This window comes from Podarcis filfolensis (genome assembly GCF_964270895.1).
Source record: "Podarcis filfolensis genome assembly, chromosome: 8".
Lineage (NCBI taxonomy): Eukaryota > Metazoa > Chordata > Lepidosauria > Squamata > Lacertidae > Podarcis > Podarcis filfolensis.
The window spans coordinates 55,059,095-55,076,764 of NC_139611.1; the positions used below are offsets into that span (position 1 = coordinate 55,059,095).

General features: G+C 47.7%; 1 protein-coding gene across 1 annotated transcript; it reads left to right on the forward strand.

The window, feature by feature from the left end:
* Positions 1 to 102: 102 nt before the first annotated feature.
* PLLP (plasmolipin) lies at positions 103 to 16,765 on the forward strand. The gene is made up of 4 exons (XM_083625390.1): positions 103 to 441; positions 11,031 to 11,204; positions 13,937 to 14,059; positions 15,648 to 16,765. The coding sequence occupies exons 1-4, from the start codon at positions 304 to 306 to the stop codon at positions 15,765 to 15,767; spliced, it is 555 nt and encodes a 184-aa protein (XP_083481516.1). The 5' UTR covers positions 103 to 303; the 3' UTR covers positions 15,768 to 16,765.
* Positions 16,766 to 17,670: the final 905 nt, after the last annotated feature.

Below are 17,670 nucleotides of genomic sequence, written 5' to 3' on the forward strand. Positions count from 1 at the left end.
CTCCAAAGCTGCGGCGCAGGGCTTGTTCCAGGAAGGTGGCAACCCGAGGGCGGGAAAGGGTTAAGCCGGCTGCCTGGCGGCGGCTGGGCTCGCCTTCTGGGGGCTTGGGCTCTCGGCGGCGGCGGCGGCCCTGCCCTGCCCTGCCTGCCGCCGCCTCCTGCTGCTTGTGCTCGGCGGACGCGCCTTCGAGGCACCGGGACCAGCGCTCCGAGGCAGCCCCAGCAGCAGCAGCCCGGCTCCCCGCTCCGCCGGCCCCTCTCGTGGCCCGATCCCCCTCCGGGGGGCGCCGACCGCAGCCTCAGGATGCCCGAGTTCCCGGCCAAAGTCAGCACCCGGACCAGCACCCCCGCCGGGGCTCAGGGCGGCGGGCTGCTGCGCTCCTCCTCGGTGGACCTCGAATTCCTCCGCTCCCTCTTCGGGGTCCTGATGATCGTGGAAATCGTGAGTCGACCCCCGCCCCAAGCTCCTTCCTTTTCCCATCCCTCCTCCCCGGTCCTGCGGCTGAGAGAGGCGTCTTCCGAGAAGAGGGTGTCTCGGAGCGCGTGCAGAGTGCCGTCCTAGCCTAGCGGCTCCTTAGCGGCCAGGCGCGTCAGGCTAGGCTCCCTTTCCCATGCTCGTTGGCGGGAGCGGGGGGGGGGCGTCCAAATCCGGCAGAACTGGCTCCCCGCTTCTGAAAGGAGGGAAATCATCGGATAACAACCCTTACCGTCGAAAGAGAGTTTCTCCAGAAGTCCAGTTGAGCTACCCCACCGCACTATTATGAGCACGGGGTGGGACCTTCCCTTAAGGCAGATCGCTTGTCTGTTTGTCCCCCCTGCAGCATAAGGGGTTGGGGAATTGGCGCTAGCTCAGCGGCAGAGCAGCTGCTTGGGATGCAGAAGGTCCTCAGCAGGTGGTTTTTAAGCAGAGGCTGGAATCCTTGGCTGTGATGCATTGCTGGTGGTTGGAGTAATGACCCTTGGGGGGGTCCCTTCCATGTCCTATGATTCTGGGGTTCCAAGGAGGGCTGGAAAAGACTGCTGGATGAAGCCCTCTCTCCAGGCAGAAGAGAAACTGGGGGTTTGTGGGTTGACCCCAGGGCAGAAGAATCGTGGGCACCGCGGAGGGATGATAGCGAGATGCAGAATGAAGTCGGGCAAGCAGCGTCAATTGCACCTGCTTGCTGCTTTGCTTTGCCCTCTTCTGCGTTGCACCAAGCAGCAAAGGGCTTGAAAACGGGGACTAGCACCTTGAGGTGGCTGTGCAGGGTGGTCCAGGGAGGTAAGACTGGTTCTTGCTCCAATGCAGATAATTATACCTGCCAAAAATTGGAGGGTGAGTGGGGGTAACGGGCTTCCACATCAATGTCTGGGCGCTTGCTGTGAAAATACTTTGGGCCAGGAAAGCAACGAGTGCTCCTAAGTATGTACAGCATACCTTTTCGCCTGCGTAATTTTGGGCTACAGGTGGGAGAACTGAATTCTGGAGTTATCTCCTGTGCAACAATAACATCCCTGCGTTATCTCAGACTTTTTTGAATTCTAGGGAAGTTGGCTTTCCAAATGATTTCATTTTCTGGGCTCCCTTCTTCCAATGCTAGTCATTGATTTCACAAGGGACTTTGCAGACACCTGCGCTCAGAGCTGTTGTGCACGCAGGTCTCTTGTTTGTGTGCAAACATTTCCAGATTGTGGCTCTAAGCCAGCTCTTACCTTTACAGAGGAACAGAGTAGGACACCCGTGATTCCTGCATTGCAGGGGGTTGGACTAGATGACCCTTGCGGTCCCTTCTAACTCTGCAGTTCTATGATTCCATTGCTTCTGTTTTCTAACTATTTACTGTAAGCCCCTTGGAACAGGGTATCTCCTTCTTTGTAAAGTGCTATGCACATTGGCACTCTGTGTGTGTGTGTGCACACTAATAAACCATCTCCAGCCTCTCCTAAAACCACACACAGAAGATTCATTAAAACTAGCACAGACTCTATTGTTTGGGGGGCTGTGGGTGGGTCAAACACTGCTTTGGAATACCAGAGCTGGGTTTGGGGGAGGCGGGGCAGGAGAGGCAACTTCTACACATTTTCAGGAGACTTCTGGTTCTGATAGAAGGTGGCTGAGGGTTTATTCAATTCCCCCCCAAGTTTGTGGCTGGCTGGCTGGCTGTCCCACAGAGTACCCAAATGGGAATGACTCCAGAAGAGGGACAAACTTTTCCCCAAACTTGTGTCATAAGAGGCAACCCACCCCACACTCTAAAAATGTACAGTAGGTTTTTCTAACTGGTGTTGTCCTGATGTTTTGGACCAATATTTGCAGCCATAGCAGACGTGTAAAGCAAGAAGTGTTTCTAAGAATGTGCAAAGTACCTTTTCCTTGTTATGGAACTCCTTTCTGGTGGATATTCAACAGGCAACGACACTTTGGAAGACATATTTTAATTGCAAACTGTCTTCTCAGAGGAATAACCAAATCCTGGCCACCATTTTTCTGGGGACAGCACAATGAGAGCGTGTCTGATTAGGATTCACGGGTGTAGCCAGGATTTTTGTGGGGGGTGGGCAGAACGTTAGTTAGCTATGCTATTTTTATTGATTTAGGGAGGGCTGCTCCCCCTCCCTGCCTCCTTTTGGCTACACCCATGTTAGGAATGTATTGCATATAACTTTTGTTTGTATATTCCTTTGAGGGTGGTTTTTTTTAGTATGAAGCAATTTAAGAAATTTCCTAAATGAATAGAATGTCAGAATTGCCATCCTAAGCATCTGGAGGGCACCAGGTTGGGGAAGGCTGCTGGGTAGAATTTGTCTCCCTTTCCCCAGCTTCACAGGGCACAGATATGTGTCAGAAAAGGAGGGGTTCATTGGGGTGGTGGGGGCAGGTAGGCAGGCAGGAAACCCAGCCAGATGGGCGGGGTATAAATAATAAAATCATCACCCACCCACCCACCCACACAGCACAACACACCTCCAGTGCAGATCATGTAGGGTTTTCTACAGACAATCTATCCATCCATGTCTTGGAAGGTGATGGGGGTGGGGCAAAGCCTCTATTCATCACCCTCCAAAATGGCCTGAGAACAAAGGACTTGGATAGGATGTTTTGGTGTGGTCTGTTTTTGCAAAAGGGAAGCCTTGAAGAATTGTTTCTTCTGCCTCCTGTGGTTAAGGTGGTCCTGTACCACCTCTGGACCCCCTAGCCTCATTGTCTTTTGAGGAGCAGCATGGCTGCTGGCTAAGATACAAGAAGTTCCTGCTATTTGTGCTCTCTGGGAACAAACTGGAGACATTTTTGTCCCAGCTGCAGTGTGTGTGATGTTAGTCTTTGTATTGTTTTTAAACCTACCTTTAATGGTTGGGGGGGGGGTTGTTGTGTTCCTTTAAAACCTATTTTAGTTGTTTTCCTTGCATTATTTTAAATTGCCTTGAAATTTGCAAGAGGAGATTCACAAATTAGTTCTGGGGTGTGTGTGTGTGTGTGTGTGTGTGTGTGTGTGTGTGTAGACCAGTCTTTGCCAGTCTGGCACCCATCCAGATGTTTTGGAGCCCAACTCTCCTGACCGGGGCTGATGGGGCCTGTGGCCCCAAAGGGATGGAGAGCACAGGTAGGCAAAGGTGGATGTAGAGAGATTCAGCCTTAATGGGCTCTTTTCACAGTTTAGCCACGCAGTCATAGCAAACGTCAGGGGGATAAAGGGGTTGTTCTTTCCTTTCCCCTCAATAAATTAACTATTGTCCACAGCTGGGTTGGAGAGTTGTAAAACATGCCTGTTGAGTTGGATTGCAGGGGGTTCGACTAGATGGCCCTTTGGCTCCCTTCCAACTCTACAATTCTATGAATTTGACTACAGAATAGGAGTGTGTTCATTTCTTCCAGGCTGCTAAAAGGTGCGATTATATGTGTGCACCTAAGGTTCACTTGATTTCAGCATAGCGGCATCTACCTCTTGAGTGGAAAAGGGCAGTTGCCTGGTGTAAAGGTCTCTCCAGAAGCAGAGAGAAATCATGAAATTGTAGAATTGTAGTATTGGAAGGGACCCCACGGGTCACCGAATCCTACACCCTGCAGTGCAGGAATCACAGCGCAATAATCCCTGACAGATGGCCACCCAACCTCTGCTTAAAAACCTCCAACGAAGGAGTATCTGCCCCCTTCTGGGGGAGTCAGTTTCCTTGTCAAATGGCTCTTACAGTCAGAAAGGTCTTCCTAATGTTGATTCAGAATCTCCTTTCTTGTAATTATCACAGCCTACAGAAATAACACCAAGCCAAACCCAGTGGCAGCTAAGGTGAGGCGAAGGGTGGGAGGACAACAGTAGGTGGCGCCAGAGCTAGTAAGTGGTGGTGCCAACTAATTCTGGTTTGGTCTCTGCCTCCTCCCTGTTGAATTTGTTAATGGCAGCACTGAGTCAGAGGAGGAGGAAGCTGACGCCCTGTACCGCCTGCTGGGCTGTTCGTAATCCACCTTGCTCTTCCTCCTCCTGCTGCGCTAACTAGATCTGAGCCATGGTTTGGCTTGGCGTTGTGTCCAAACCCAGGCTGGTGCTTTGGTGTCTCTCTGCATGCAAGCCATGATCTGTGGGGAAGTTTTCTTCTTGGCTTGTTGCTTGTGGTTTGGCTGGGGGAGATGAACCGTGAACCAGGGTTGGGATGTAACGCTAAACCATGGTACAACAGCGGGGGTGGAGTGGGGTAATGAAGCAGCATTATTTTTGCTAAGTCCCCACACTCCTGTGTCTTCACACTTAGTCATCGTTTGTTATTGTTGTTTAGTTGTTTAGTCATGTCCGACTCTTTATGACCCCATGGACCAGAGCACACCAGGCACTCCTGTCTTCCACTGCCTCCCGCAGTTTGGTCAGATTCATGTTTGTAGCTTCGAGAACACTGTCCAGCCATCTTGTCCTCTGTCGTCCCCTTCTCCTTGTGCCCTCCATCTTTCCCAACATCAGGGTCTTTTCCAGGGAGTCTTCTCTTCTTATGAGGTGGCCAAAGTATTGGAGCCTCAGCTTCACGATCTGTCCTTCCAGTGAGCACTCAGGGCTGATTTCCTTCAGCATGGATAGGTTTGATCTTCTTGCAGTCCATGGGACTCTCAAGAGTCTCCTCCAGCACCATAATTCAAAAAGTCATTGTTTAGCTTCATATTATTTGCAAACTGGGCCTCTGGACTTTGCCCAGTTCAGTCACTGGAAATGTGCAATATTTGTACAGTTATGTAATTCCATGCTCTAGACTTCCTGATCCTACTGGGGTGGGAGGTATTTTAGATGGTGATGTGTGTTGTGCCACATTCTTGAAATAAGTGGAGCATCTGCCCTTCTGCATTTTGCCCCCCTGCCCCCAGCTTGATCTGCTGACTTGGGCCCCAGACCTCTGCCCCCAAGTCCTGCCCTGGTGGCACCACCACAGAAGCTTGGGGACGGACAAAAGAACTTTTGTGGATGGTTTTCTGACTTGGCAACCCACCTGCAGCAGCAGCAGCAGAGTCTGAGGTCAGTGCTCTGCAGAAAGCAGCACAGGCTGGGCTAACGAGGAGTTTGAGCAGACAGAGAAGAACAGTTTCTAACAAGAGCTGAAACTGTGGGTGCTGTTTCATAAGGCTCCATGAGTAGCTCGTTAAGGATCTTCTGCCTGTTCCATTCCCCATCCCATTATTTTACTGAACTTTTTATGTGGAAAAAATATAAGTTACATCAGGTGTGAACCAAAAGCATCTGCTTTTGGCTTTACATATTAAAAAGAGTGAATAAAGCTATTGTTACAAAAGTTGGGTGCCACCCCCACTCTCTGCTGAGCAATAGCAAGTTTCCCAGGGTTCCAGGCATTCACCCATGATTAGTAGAAATGATGCAGCAGAGACTGTCATAGCTTTAAGAAATATAGTTTATTTACATCTTCAGCTTACATGGAGAGAATCCAGAACTTAAAGCATGGTCATTTCAAGATGGGCTTGTTCCTCACAGCAGTGCAACCCTGGAGTCAAACCTGGGCATCTCCCAGCCAGCCTTCAGCCAGCCTCTCCCTTCTTTTTCCCAACACACCTTGCTTAAGACACTCTTTTTCCTGTCAGTTTCCACCCAGTTACCCTGGCAACCTTCTGTCTGCCCAGCAGGAGTGCCAACTTGGCCCTGTGATCGTGGGTGTCTGGGGCCGTGGGTGCCATGCAGTGTGCATGGCCCTGGCACCAAAATTTGAGTGCCTGGCACCCAGGAGAATTTGGTGGGTGCTCGGGCACCCAGGGTTCCAGGGAGTTGGCACTAATGCTGCCTAGACCCAAAATTCCTCTTTGATGGGGTGTCAACACCTGTTGTCATGTTAAAGCCTCTATCCCAGGTGAAGCTGTGGCTTGGAAAAGAAGCTTAGCCTGTATTTTTCCACTGTCCTGCAATCTTCTCTTCAATACTCCAAATAAGCACCCAACTGCCACACCCCAGCCGGCAGCCCAACGATTTTGCATCTGGTCCCAGCTGTTGGGCCTCAGGGTCCTAGTGAAGAATAAGGTAGATCTGGCAAGGTGAAGGTCAGCCTGCACCTATAGAGGAGGATACTTCTTCTGACTTCATGCTTCCTCAAAAAAATACCACCCAGGTTGGCCCTTAGAGGCATGTGGGGGGAGGAGTGGGGCTCTGGGGTAAGTTTGTGTCCCTTCAGATGCCCCTTGCATTATCTCCTAATGGGAGCTTCAGCTATTGTTCTTTCAAGTTTACCTTTGCCGCTGCCTCTTCCTCCAAGGAACTCAGGAGAGCGCATGTGGCTGTTTCTCTCATCCCCATTTTATTTTCACAATAATTCTGTGGGGTTAAGGAGTGAGAGAGAGAGAAACCAAAGACTGACAAACTATCTCAAGAAGGTGAGCCTTCATAGTTGAGTGAGGATTTGGTCTCTCAGATTTCTCTGATCATATTCCACAATATCACATTGTTTTGTTTTAAGCATGTGTGTTCAATGTGTATGGTAAAAACACAACTCCAGGAGCTGAAGAACACGTTTTTCAGCTTAGGTTTGCTGTGGTTGCACACCGCAGAGGCAGGCTCCATTATCCTGCCCTGTCCTTAATTCGTATTGTTACTTACATGCACCCCACTCCCCAAGTAATGGGAGACTTCAGAGGTGCTAGCGCACACCCATGTCTTCCCAGCTTCAGACAAGACTAGAAAAGACTGGCCTACTCTTCTTCTACCCCAGAATGACATTGCCTCCAAGCAGGTGAGGGAGGAAAGTCTGGTCCCTTCTTCTGGAAGCATCACTAGCCAGTAATTTCTATGACAACACACCTGTCCTGGGCCAACTCTTTAGTCATGTAAAAAGATGCTTAATGGACTTGGCTAGGGCCGCTTAACAGACTGGTCTGACTCGTTCCTTCTGTGTTTGGGGTGGAATCCAACGATGACATCAATTCTATCATGCTATATTTCATTTTCCCTTCTCCTGAGCAGTTTCTGGGCGCTTTAATAGTTAAGTGCTTTTTATAGTTAATAAGGGTGCCTTTTTATGTGGCACCAAACCGAACACCTGAGACAGTTGCTCCACTCTGCTCAATGATAGGACCAGCTCTGCATGGCACAGAACAGCAGACAGTGACATGGCAAAGGTGGGAGAAAACAGCTGGGATTCACCCATCTCTGCCCAAAGTGACAGTTGTAACAATATTCATATCCCAAAGCCCTCCCCAGCTGACCAGGCACCCAAGCTATCCTCCTCTCCTCTGCACAATGAAAACGGCTGGTATTAGCTGCCCTACCCACAATTTGTTTGCTTTTTGTTTTGTTTTTTGCTTCTTTGGAATGTATCCATGAAGGAAACAAAGGGAGCTGGATCAGTAGGTAGAGAGGAGGGGTGGGGGTGGGGAAGGAGGCAGTGAATGGAAATGTTCTGTGACACTTCCTCAATGTCATTGCATTATTGCCGTCTGGACTGGAGGGCAATGAAAGTGAGACAAAAAACAGGCAACCCAGAACATATAGTATAAAAAGTTAGAGGGTTTCAGGGGCATACACTAACTGGACATGCAGTACATCTGCCCCCAAACTTTTCCGTATGTAAAAAACTATTGAAAGCCTATGACCACCCTGATAGTATTATGGGTATGAATCTTCATAGAATCATAGTTATGAGGGACCCCCTGAGTAATCTAGCCAAACCCTCTGAGATGCAGGAATCACTGCTCAAGAATTCCTGACCATCCAATTTCTGTTTAAAAACCTGCAGGGAATGGAGAGTCCACCACCTTCCAAGGGAGTCCGTTCCACTGTCATATGGCTTTTATTGTCAGAAGGTTCTTCCTAATGTTTAGTTAGAATCTTCTTTATTGTTACTCAAATCCATCCGTTCAGGTCCTCCCCTCAGGAGGAGTGGAAAACAAGCTTGCACCATCTACCCAGGGACAGCCCTTCAGATATTTGAAGATGGCTATCATTTCTCCTCTTCTCCAGGCTGAACATTTCCAAGCTTGTCAATAGTCTTCTTAAACCATGGAGTCCACAAATGGACACAGGACTGACCAAGGGTCAGACTAAGGCAGAATAGAGTGGTACTATTACATACTTCCCTTGATCTGGATGCTAGACTTCTATTGATGCAGCTTCTTATTGCATTAGCCTCTACTGCTGCTGCACCATGCTTGTAGATATGATGCACACAACAGAGGAGGATGCCTGAGGGGTCTCAAAGCCCAGCTGCCACTGCCTCTGGTAACCGCCCCGCCTGCAAGGCTGTGAGAGACCAATTACTTTCCTACTTGTTTGCAAACCTGCAGGGCTGAACAGGGCTTCGTCCAACCATAGATGGGGGAGAAAGTTGATTGTGTTGTTGTTTAAAGGCAGACTTGCCTACTTTTTACTTTTCAAAACAAAGTGTGAACTAAAATAGTCACCCTTTGAAATGTACACTTCTCTGAATTTTGAAATGGCTGAATTTCTCCAGCCATTTAATGTGCACAAACATGCATGTATTAATGACAATATTATAAAAAACACATTTTATTATGGGAAATTGCTTTGCAAATAAATTAGGATAAATTTACACTAAGCTGTTGATGAATTTTCATGAGGACTTTCATCCTGTCTTCTTCCTCTTTTTTTACAAACTGATATGGACATACGGAGAACTAAACTTCAGATTGAAAAAAGGAGAAGCTGAGAGAAACCAAAGTTGATGTATTGGCCCACCCCTAGCCCACCCCTGTCATCCTCTCCTCCACACTTTGGTTTGCAGTCAGTCTGATGTGGGTCCTACAGAGTGCCTTGCCCGTGCCAGCCTTTTAATAGCCTTTTGTGCTGGATCGTGCATGGCTGTGCTTGATGGGCAATCTGATAACTATCAAGCTGGATTTGAAAATAGCTTTATCTTTTTGCTAAAGTTAATATAGCAGGACTAACGACGGAAGTCAGCCGCAGTCAGGCTGCTGCAGGCAATTGGCTGCCATGGGAATATCTCCTTTCTCCTCCCTCCTCGAAAACAGAACCCCCTTCCCCTCACATGCTGTGAATTACATGCCAAATTTGTGACGGGCCACCTCTAGTAAAGCCCAGAGCAGAATTTCAACTGTGCGTTCTGCCTCCTGTACCAACCGCAACATCATCATCAATATATTTCTTTTCTTAATAGCTATTGTGGAGGCAGGGAAGCAGAGGCCTGAAAGAGAAGGCATTGTCCAGACCGAAGTAACAGGAGAGAGCCAGAGTGTTTATGCCGGAGACAATGTCTCTTTGGCCACATAGCGCCTCTTTCATGGCCACCAGCAATGAAAGACTTTTGTGGAGTCACCGGCGGTAAATCAAGCCCCTGGCCAGCTGCTTTAACTGCATCATTCTCCTCCTCCTCTACCTCCTCCTGTCAGAGGGATATTAATACTTTGGAGATGATGTGAGATGTTCTCTTCCTTAACCTGATGCCTCCACTTTCTAAGCTACTTGCCTCCAGCTGGTGAACTCGATGTTCTCTTTGGGGGTGCAGAAACCAACCAGTCCCTGCAAGCTGGGAGTCTGCACAGTCATTTTCGACTTGTTAATCTTATTTATGGCAACGTTTTCACTGTACATCTTTGCTTCTTGTTTTTTAATTTTTTCTATGGTTGCAAGTGCGTTGTGGGCAGAAAATTGCTTGCTTGTTTACTCTCCAGCAGCCAAGGGGCTGGATGACTTAGCCAAGGCGGCAGCAGGAGCAGACAGGAGCTGTGCCCCACTAGGCCCAAGCGCCAGGAAAGAGACAATGGGCAACAAGCCTCTAGGGAGGTATAACATTGCTTCCAGTGACTGAGCAGAAGCCAAGAGTGTGCCTATGTAACCATGGACACAGACACCATGAGGTGGTTTGCAGGCGCCTGAAGTACATTGCATTGGCAATTGAGAGAGAATGAAGAACTTGCGCCAAAGTTGCCAGGTGCCTTTATTCTGCACATCTGTGTCACTAGGAATAAATTCAGTGGAACTGTGTGCCACAGTGAAATGTACCATATTGCAGCAATGCCTGTTTGCCTTGGGAGTGAAGTAGTGTGGTGGGGTTGGAGCTTACCTACCGCCTCTTTCAGACGACATGCACCACAGTTTAAGAAGGGTATTGACAAGCTGAAAGGGGGGCAGAGGACGATGACTAGGATGAGCAAGAGTCTGGAAACCAAGCCTTATTTATGTAGAATGGTTTAGGGAGTTGGGCCTGGAGGAGATGGAGAGGTGAAATGATAGCTCTCTGCAAATATCTAAAGGGCTGTCACATGGAAGATGGAGCAAGTTGTTTTCTGCTGCTCCTGAAGGTAGGAACTGAACTGAGGAATTCAAATGACAAGAAAGGAGATTCTGACTAAAGATCTGACTAAAGAGGCACTTTCTGACAGGAAAAGATGTCCAGCAGTGGAATGGACTCCCTCAGAAGCTGGTGGACTTTCACTGGAGGTTTTTAAGCAGAGCTTGGATGGTCATCCATCATGGAAGCTTTAGCTGGGATTCCTGCATTGCATAGTTGGACTAGATGACCCCTGGGGTTCCTTCCAACTCCAATTCCGCAAAATATCCTTCACTAGCAGAAGTTGTCAATGTCCTTTTTTCTGTTCTGCAGGTGCTGGGATGCCTGGTGTGGGCCCTCATTGCCGACACATATTACCAACCGTACCCTTCCTACGGGTGGGTGATGTTTGTCGCTATCTTCTTCTGGCTGGTAACGGTCATCCTTTTTGGGATGTACCTCTTCCAACTTCAGGCGAAGCTCTACATGATTCCTTGGCCTATTGTGGTGAGTACCCAATACCCTTTTTCGGCCTGGGACCCTTCAGTTGTTTTGAACTACAGCTCCCAGGTGCTCTGGCACACCCCACCCCAAGCCCTCTCCCCCGCACTGTCCTCCAGATGGTTTGGACTACAGCTTTCAGCTGTGCCTGCCTGAGGGCTGATGGGAACTGTAGATCAAACCACCAGGAAGGCAGTGGGGGGTGGCAGGAAGTCTGGCCTTTCCTGTTAAGTTCTGGAAGCCTAGCTACCTCCCTATTTATCAATTTATTTATTTTTTAATGTATGCACTGCCGCATCATTAAAAAAATCAAAGCAGTTTGCAACAGTATATAGGCGATTCTCCGTTTATGCAATTTGGCTCATGCGCAAGCATGTGTACACGAGGTGCCAGGAAATCAATCGATCAAAATGGCAGAAAGCCGTGTAAAGGGCAAAAATGGCTTTGTAAATTGACACAAGGGCTTAAAACCTGGCTCAGTAGTAGACAGTGCAACTGTCTTAACCAGGGTGTCACATGTTGGCAGCTATGTGCGCCCATCAGCAGTCTGGCTGCCACATGCTGCCCCAGTTGGAGCTTTCGGGCGAGGCCCAGGGCAGCTCCCCACAGAGTGCATCGCAGTAAACCAGCCTCAAGGTTACCAACATATGAACTTTAGGGAGCACATACTTAGAGAGGAGCCTTTGTGCCTCTTTTCTGCTGTTAATGCCTGATTGTAATTCGTGCAGCTTTCGCAGGAAAGAGAAAAGGCATTTGTAAGGCATATAAGCCTTTTTGCTCAGGATAGGTTCTGATGTTCACAGGACCAGCTGTTCTAGTAGAATTAAACGATAGGTTTATTTCACCTTGTGTCTAAATAGAAGTATTGTGGGGGTTTTTTTAAAAAAAAAAATGCAAAATGGGCCTTAGGGAAGTGATGCAGAATTTGCAGCATTCTAACAGCAGCAGGTGATTGCCCCTGGCACCAGGGACATCAGCTTAGTTGAGTCCTGCAGGAAACAGTTAACAGTCTCCATTTCTGCAGCAGTTCAGCAAGTCCCTTCTCTTCTTCTGTGGAACAGCAAAGTGCCACCTCCCCATTCTGCCAGTCCAGAAGGCAGAGACAGGAAAGGAACAGTGCTCTCATTGTTACACTTTCATAACCAGTATGACTAGAATTCCTACAGCCATCTAAGCAGAAACTGTTGCCAAAATTCCAAAACTGAATGGGCGACTCTTGCAGTTGGTCCTGTGCAAATCAGCGAAGTGTGCACTTGTTTTGGCCACAGAACATCCTAGTCTAAGTGACCTTTATCAATCAGGAACAGATCCACGAAACGGTCCCCTCCACACAGCTCACTTACAGAGAATTGCATGTGCTTTTTTCATCTACGATGAAGCCAGACATAAATATTAAGGCTGGTGCAACATGTTGACTGCTTCTAGCTTCACAGTTTGAATGGTGCATACCAGCAAATTGGAGGCTACTCTTGCTTGTCTGACAGTGCTACAAGTGGACTGCTTGTCTTTTCTAAAATTAAATTTAATTACCATGGTTAAAGAACCATTATTTACCTTGTTTTTTAAAAAAGGGAAAGTTGGTTTGTTTGCTTTTTTAAAAAAGACAGAACTGTTCAGGGGAATGCGCATTCGTGAGGTCGCAGGTGCTAGCCATTCAGTACTGATGACATCTGACTTCTGCTGCAAAATTGCATAACCAGAAGATTTTTTTTCTAGAGCTTGAAAAAAAATGTATGATGGCTGTACAGGGAATATGCTATAGCTCATTGGTGAAACACACACATTGCATGCAGGAGACCCAGGCTCAATTTCCATTTTCACATAAAAGAATCAAGTAGCAGGTGATGGAGAAAAGTCTCTACCCGATCCTGAGGAAAGCTGCTGCCATTCACAGTAAAGATGAATGGTCTAGAATCTAGATGGGCCAATGGTCTAGCTCCAGGTTTGTAACCGAACACAGTAAAGCAGCTTCCAACCCATAACTAAAATTATTACATCTATCTTTACCCAATAGATATTACATCTGTCTTCTTCACCCTATAAACCCTATTATTCGCCTAGTGTTATATATCTGAATCAGAACAATCCTCAGAATCCTTTTCACTAGGATAAGCAAAACTATTGTATCCAATCTCTGTGGATTTGTATCCCAGAATTTTCACCAGTGTGCTAGTTTGTTTGCATTCTCCTTGAGCAAAGGATGCTACAAGTAAAATCTCTTCATTCCTGGAGGAACGCTGAGGGCAGTGCCATGGCAGCAAACTCATGCACCTGGCTGCTTAGGAGGAAGACTGGGTGTGGGAGAGGCGATTGGAAACACATGCCCATTTTCATCTCCCGGAACAACCTCGTGCGGGGGAGAAAATGGGCATCTTATTGGCTAACACCTGTGAGATCATACACACTTCAGTTCCTGTAGCAGCTTTGCAACTTATTTAAAATGTTCGTGCGGAGTTTCTTTTTGTAAGATAAAAGGAAAAAGCACACATTATAAAGATGCAGTCAGTCCCCACCTGAAGCATGAGGGCGAGAGGCAAGAGCAAGATTCAGCTTGTATTCATAAGGCAGGTCATGGCATCCAGGTCACCTGCAATTGAACAATCTGCTGTGAGAATTGTCAAGAATGTTAGGAACATAGGGAGATGCTTTTCATTGAGTTGCAGCCCTTCCCCAATGTTCTGTAGGTCTTCGCCTTTAGACCTCATGAAATATCCTCCAACACTGTCTTTTTCTTCCAGCTAGTGGTATTCAATGTTGCTGCGTCCGTCTTGTATGCAACAGCTTTCATCACAAGCGCTGCTTCTGTTGAGCCGTACTCCTGGCCGCACTCACCAGACTACAACAGAAGAGCCTCTGCGTCGGTGAGTTAACCCTTTGCACTTGCATCCCCGTTGCACTTGTTGCTGGGGGGCGGGGAGGGGGAAGAAACGCCGTCATCTGAAATACGCGGTTTGCTGAATTTCACAATCCAGCGAAGTTGAGTGCCCAGATATGCATATGCTAAGGTAAAGGGTGCCTAAGAGTGCACACATTGGTGAAAACAACATACAAAAAAACTGCTTTGCCAAAAACATGGAACTGCATAGAAAAATGTGTAACTTACAGAAAAGTTGCACTAAAATGTTTTGTTTTCATGAGGACTTTTTGTTTAAAAGAACACAATGGTGTGAAAATGTGGGGAACTGAATGAGGGGGAAAGTGAGAATCTGAGAGAACCCAAAACTGACCGTTTCACCTATCCCTGCCTATCAGAATCTGAAGGGAGCCTCCTGATGACTCTGAGGCGCCCCTTTTCTTTTACCATACCTACATAGTTATATGACCCCGATTGCCCCCACAGTACTCAGCCCCCCACCCCCTGCAATGCCATCTGTAAATATGTGGTGCTAGCTTGCTAGTACATCATTTTGTGTACTCATCCAGAGCTTGCAGTGCCAGCAATGAGGTAACATTCAGTAGCTGGGAATCCAGCTGAAACTACATAATGTGTTCTGTCCTCCTCCCTGGAGTAACTCAGCTCCTTAGTCCAGTGCCAGCCACCAGCATGACGGGTGATGTGTAATGCTGTGTTAACCAGTTTCGGCTAGGCAAGGGCACGCTGACACACCACCCTCAATTTCCAGGTTATCATTTTGTACTATGCTTTTACTGAAATCCACTGCTGCTCTGGTTCACCAGAAGCGGCTTAGTCATGCTGGCCACATGACCTGGAAGCTGTACACCGGCTCCCTCGGCCAATAAAGCGAGATGAGCGCCGCAACCCCAGAGTCGGCCACGACTGGACCTAATGGTCAGGGGTCCCTTTACCTTTACTGCAGACTGAAATGGACATGTTAAATCCATTTAGGACTGAGGTTTCAACAGTTCAGAGGTAGATCCTTCTTTGCATCTCACTTACTCCCTATTTTAAGAACTCAAGGCCGTGGAGTTCTTGAATGTTGTGCTGAGTATTGACATAGTCCTTGGCTGGAAGCTACTTTTTCTTATGTTATTAACAGCCACCAGAGTGGATGTTTTGAAAGGCTTCAGTGCTGAAACTCAGCTTCTGCATTTGGCCTTTGTCCATATGATCCAATAAATGCCCAGCAGATTTGTGCACAAGACCAGTTCCCATCTCTCCCTTTAAAACTGCTACTCTAGCTGCCAGAAGAGGCAAGCTACTTTTAATTGAGATTTTAAGCAGAAGATTGTCTCTACTGCAGGCAGTGGAGATCTTCACAGAAAATGTTGTGTTCATCAGCATTTTCCTACTGAAGCTGTTTTATTCCTCTTCAGCCAAAAAGGCTCCCAGAGGCTTACATAAACTCAGTAGAAACAACCACCACTGCAATCTTTGCTTGCACATTCACAATATAATCATCATATGATGACTTGGGACCCAGGATGGACCTACAACTTATTCACCTAAGCTCCTGGGACACTAATGCCCCCGTCTCCTGTCTTTTGCAGTTTTTTGCTTGCCTGGTGATGATTGGCTACGGGGTCAGTGCCTGCCTCAGCATTCGAGCCTGGAGGGGATATGGGAGTAACACAGCAACCAGCCAAGCAACCATTTCTAATCACGCCTGAAAACTGTGGGCCATTTTTAATCAACACAACTTGACTGGGTGACAGTGGCTACTGGGGCCTTTGGGTGTTTGGTGTCTTCCCTCTGCCCTTTTCCTTTCCAGACCTAGTACTCTGAATGCTATTCCCAGTCCCAGCTTTAGCATGGCCTATGCCAAGTATGCTGTATGTGTTTTTAACGCCATCTATAGCTGGTTAAAGCACCCCACCCCACACTATGCACTAATTAGTACCCTCAGACTGGTCAAGGGCCAGCTGAATCAATGGAGCAAAGCCAGCAAGAGACAACCCAAGGGCTGGTTCTCTCTCTCTCTCTCTCACACACACACACGACTCGTGGCTTGCAGTGAGTCAGCACAGGTAACGCCCCATTTAGTAATCTCAGCATCTCATGCCACTTTTGACCCAATGCTTCTGCAGGGACTGCCCTGTACAAACAGAAATCAAGTGGTCGAAATTAAGGGGGAACCTGCCTTTCCGTACCTTGGCTGCATGTGATCTTATTGCTAAAGGCCACTGCATGTGGTGACCATTCAAAGTTGCAGGGTCAGATTTGTGCCGGCGATTTGACACTCCACAAGCCTGGTGCGCACAGGTATTTGCCGTCACTTGATGACCGGCAGCTGAATGTGTCAACTGACTACACTGAGCAAGCATCAGGTTCAAAGTGACATCAAAGTGCTCTGAAGTGGGAAGATGGTCCACTGAGCCACACTGTCATCAAGGGATGGACACGCTCCTGTGAAGCAGCCCAGAGGATGCCCATCTCCAGGGACGGCCAAGCCAGCACGTCTCACCAAAAACTAAACCCACTAAAAAAGCAAACCCAGCAGCCTCCCTTTATGCCAGCCACTTGCAGCCATTATGTAAATAATGTATAATTATTAACCCAGCGTGTTCCATAGTAGCAAGGATGCTTCTGGTACAAGACCACAGGTATTTTATTTCTAAAAAAATGTTTTGTTTTAAATAAAGTAAATAAATCTTTCACCTTTGTCAAATGAGGGCTTTCCAGCACCGAATTTGCTTGGGGAGGCACCTAATTCGCTTCCTTCAGTAGTACAAGTCCACGGGGAATGGCTCTGCCTGTCTTTACTTGTTAAACACTTATTTAGTTGCCAGATATAGTCTAGACAATTCAGGAAGGCATGTGGGTGTCCTGTGCTGGACTGCATTATGCAAGCACAGCAGCCTCATAAACTTTTTCATTGTATGGCTAAGCAAAAAGGAAACAAGTTTCCAGTCCTTATGAAGTGGGGGCCAGAAGAAATTCCAAAAGGCAGAGTTGGGCTTTGTGACCAAGAGTTCCAAGCACACCAGGTCCAGCTAGCTTTTCACCTTCTATTAGAGACTTTCTTTCTTCCTTGATGGATTTTTCAGGCAATCTCCCATCCAGAAAACTAAACCTGGGCTTCCTTAACTTCCACAGCAAGCTCTCAGTGCTCTGCAGTAGGCACCAGGGCATCACCCTAACTGTTCCATGAGTCTGGAGTTATGATCATGCCCTCTTGCTTCTCCTCCCTCTACCTTACCCTTTAAGACAATGACAAGAGCCATTTCCAATGTCTACTGGAAGCAAAGAAGGGACAGGATGACTGCACCTTTGATAGCTGCAGAAAAAGGGGCATTCTACCATGGACAGCTTTGCTCTCCCCTGCAGCTACATGTACCACCATTCCTTCTGCCTTTGTTTTTATGGTTGGGTAGATAGGAGGTTTTATTTAAAAAATGGGAGAGTAGCTGCTACTTAAATCTCTGTCCTCCCTTCCACCCGGAAGCAACAGCATACAGACAAGACTGAGCAGTTATCTGAAAAGTGACCAGGGGAACAGTCAAAAGGTGCAGTTACTTTCAAATCTAAACTACACACACACACACACACACACACACACACACACACACACAC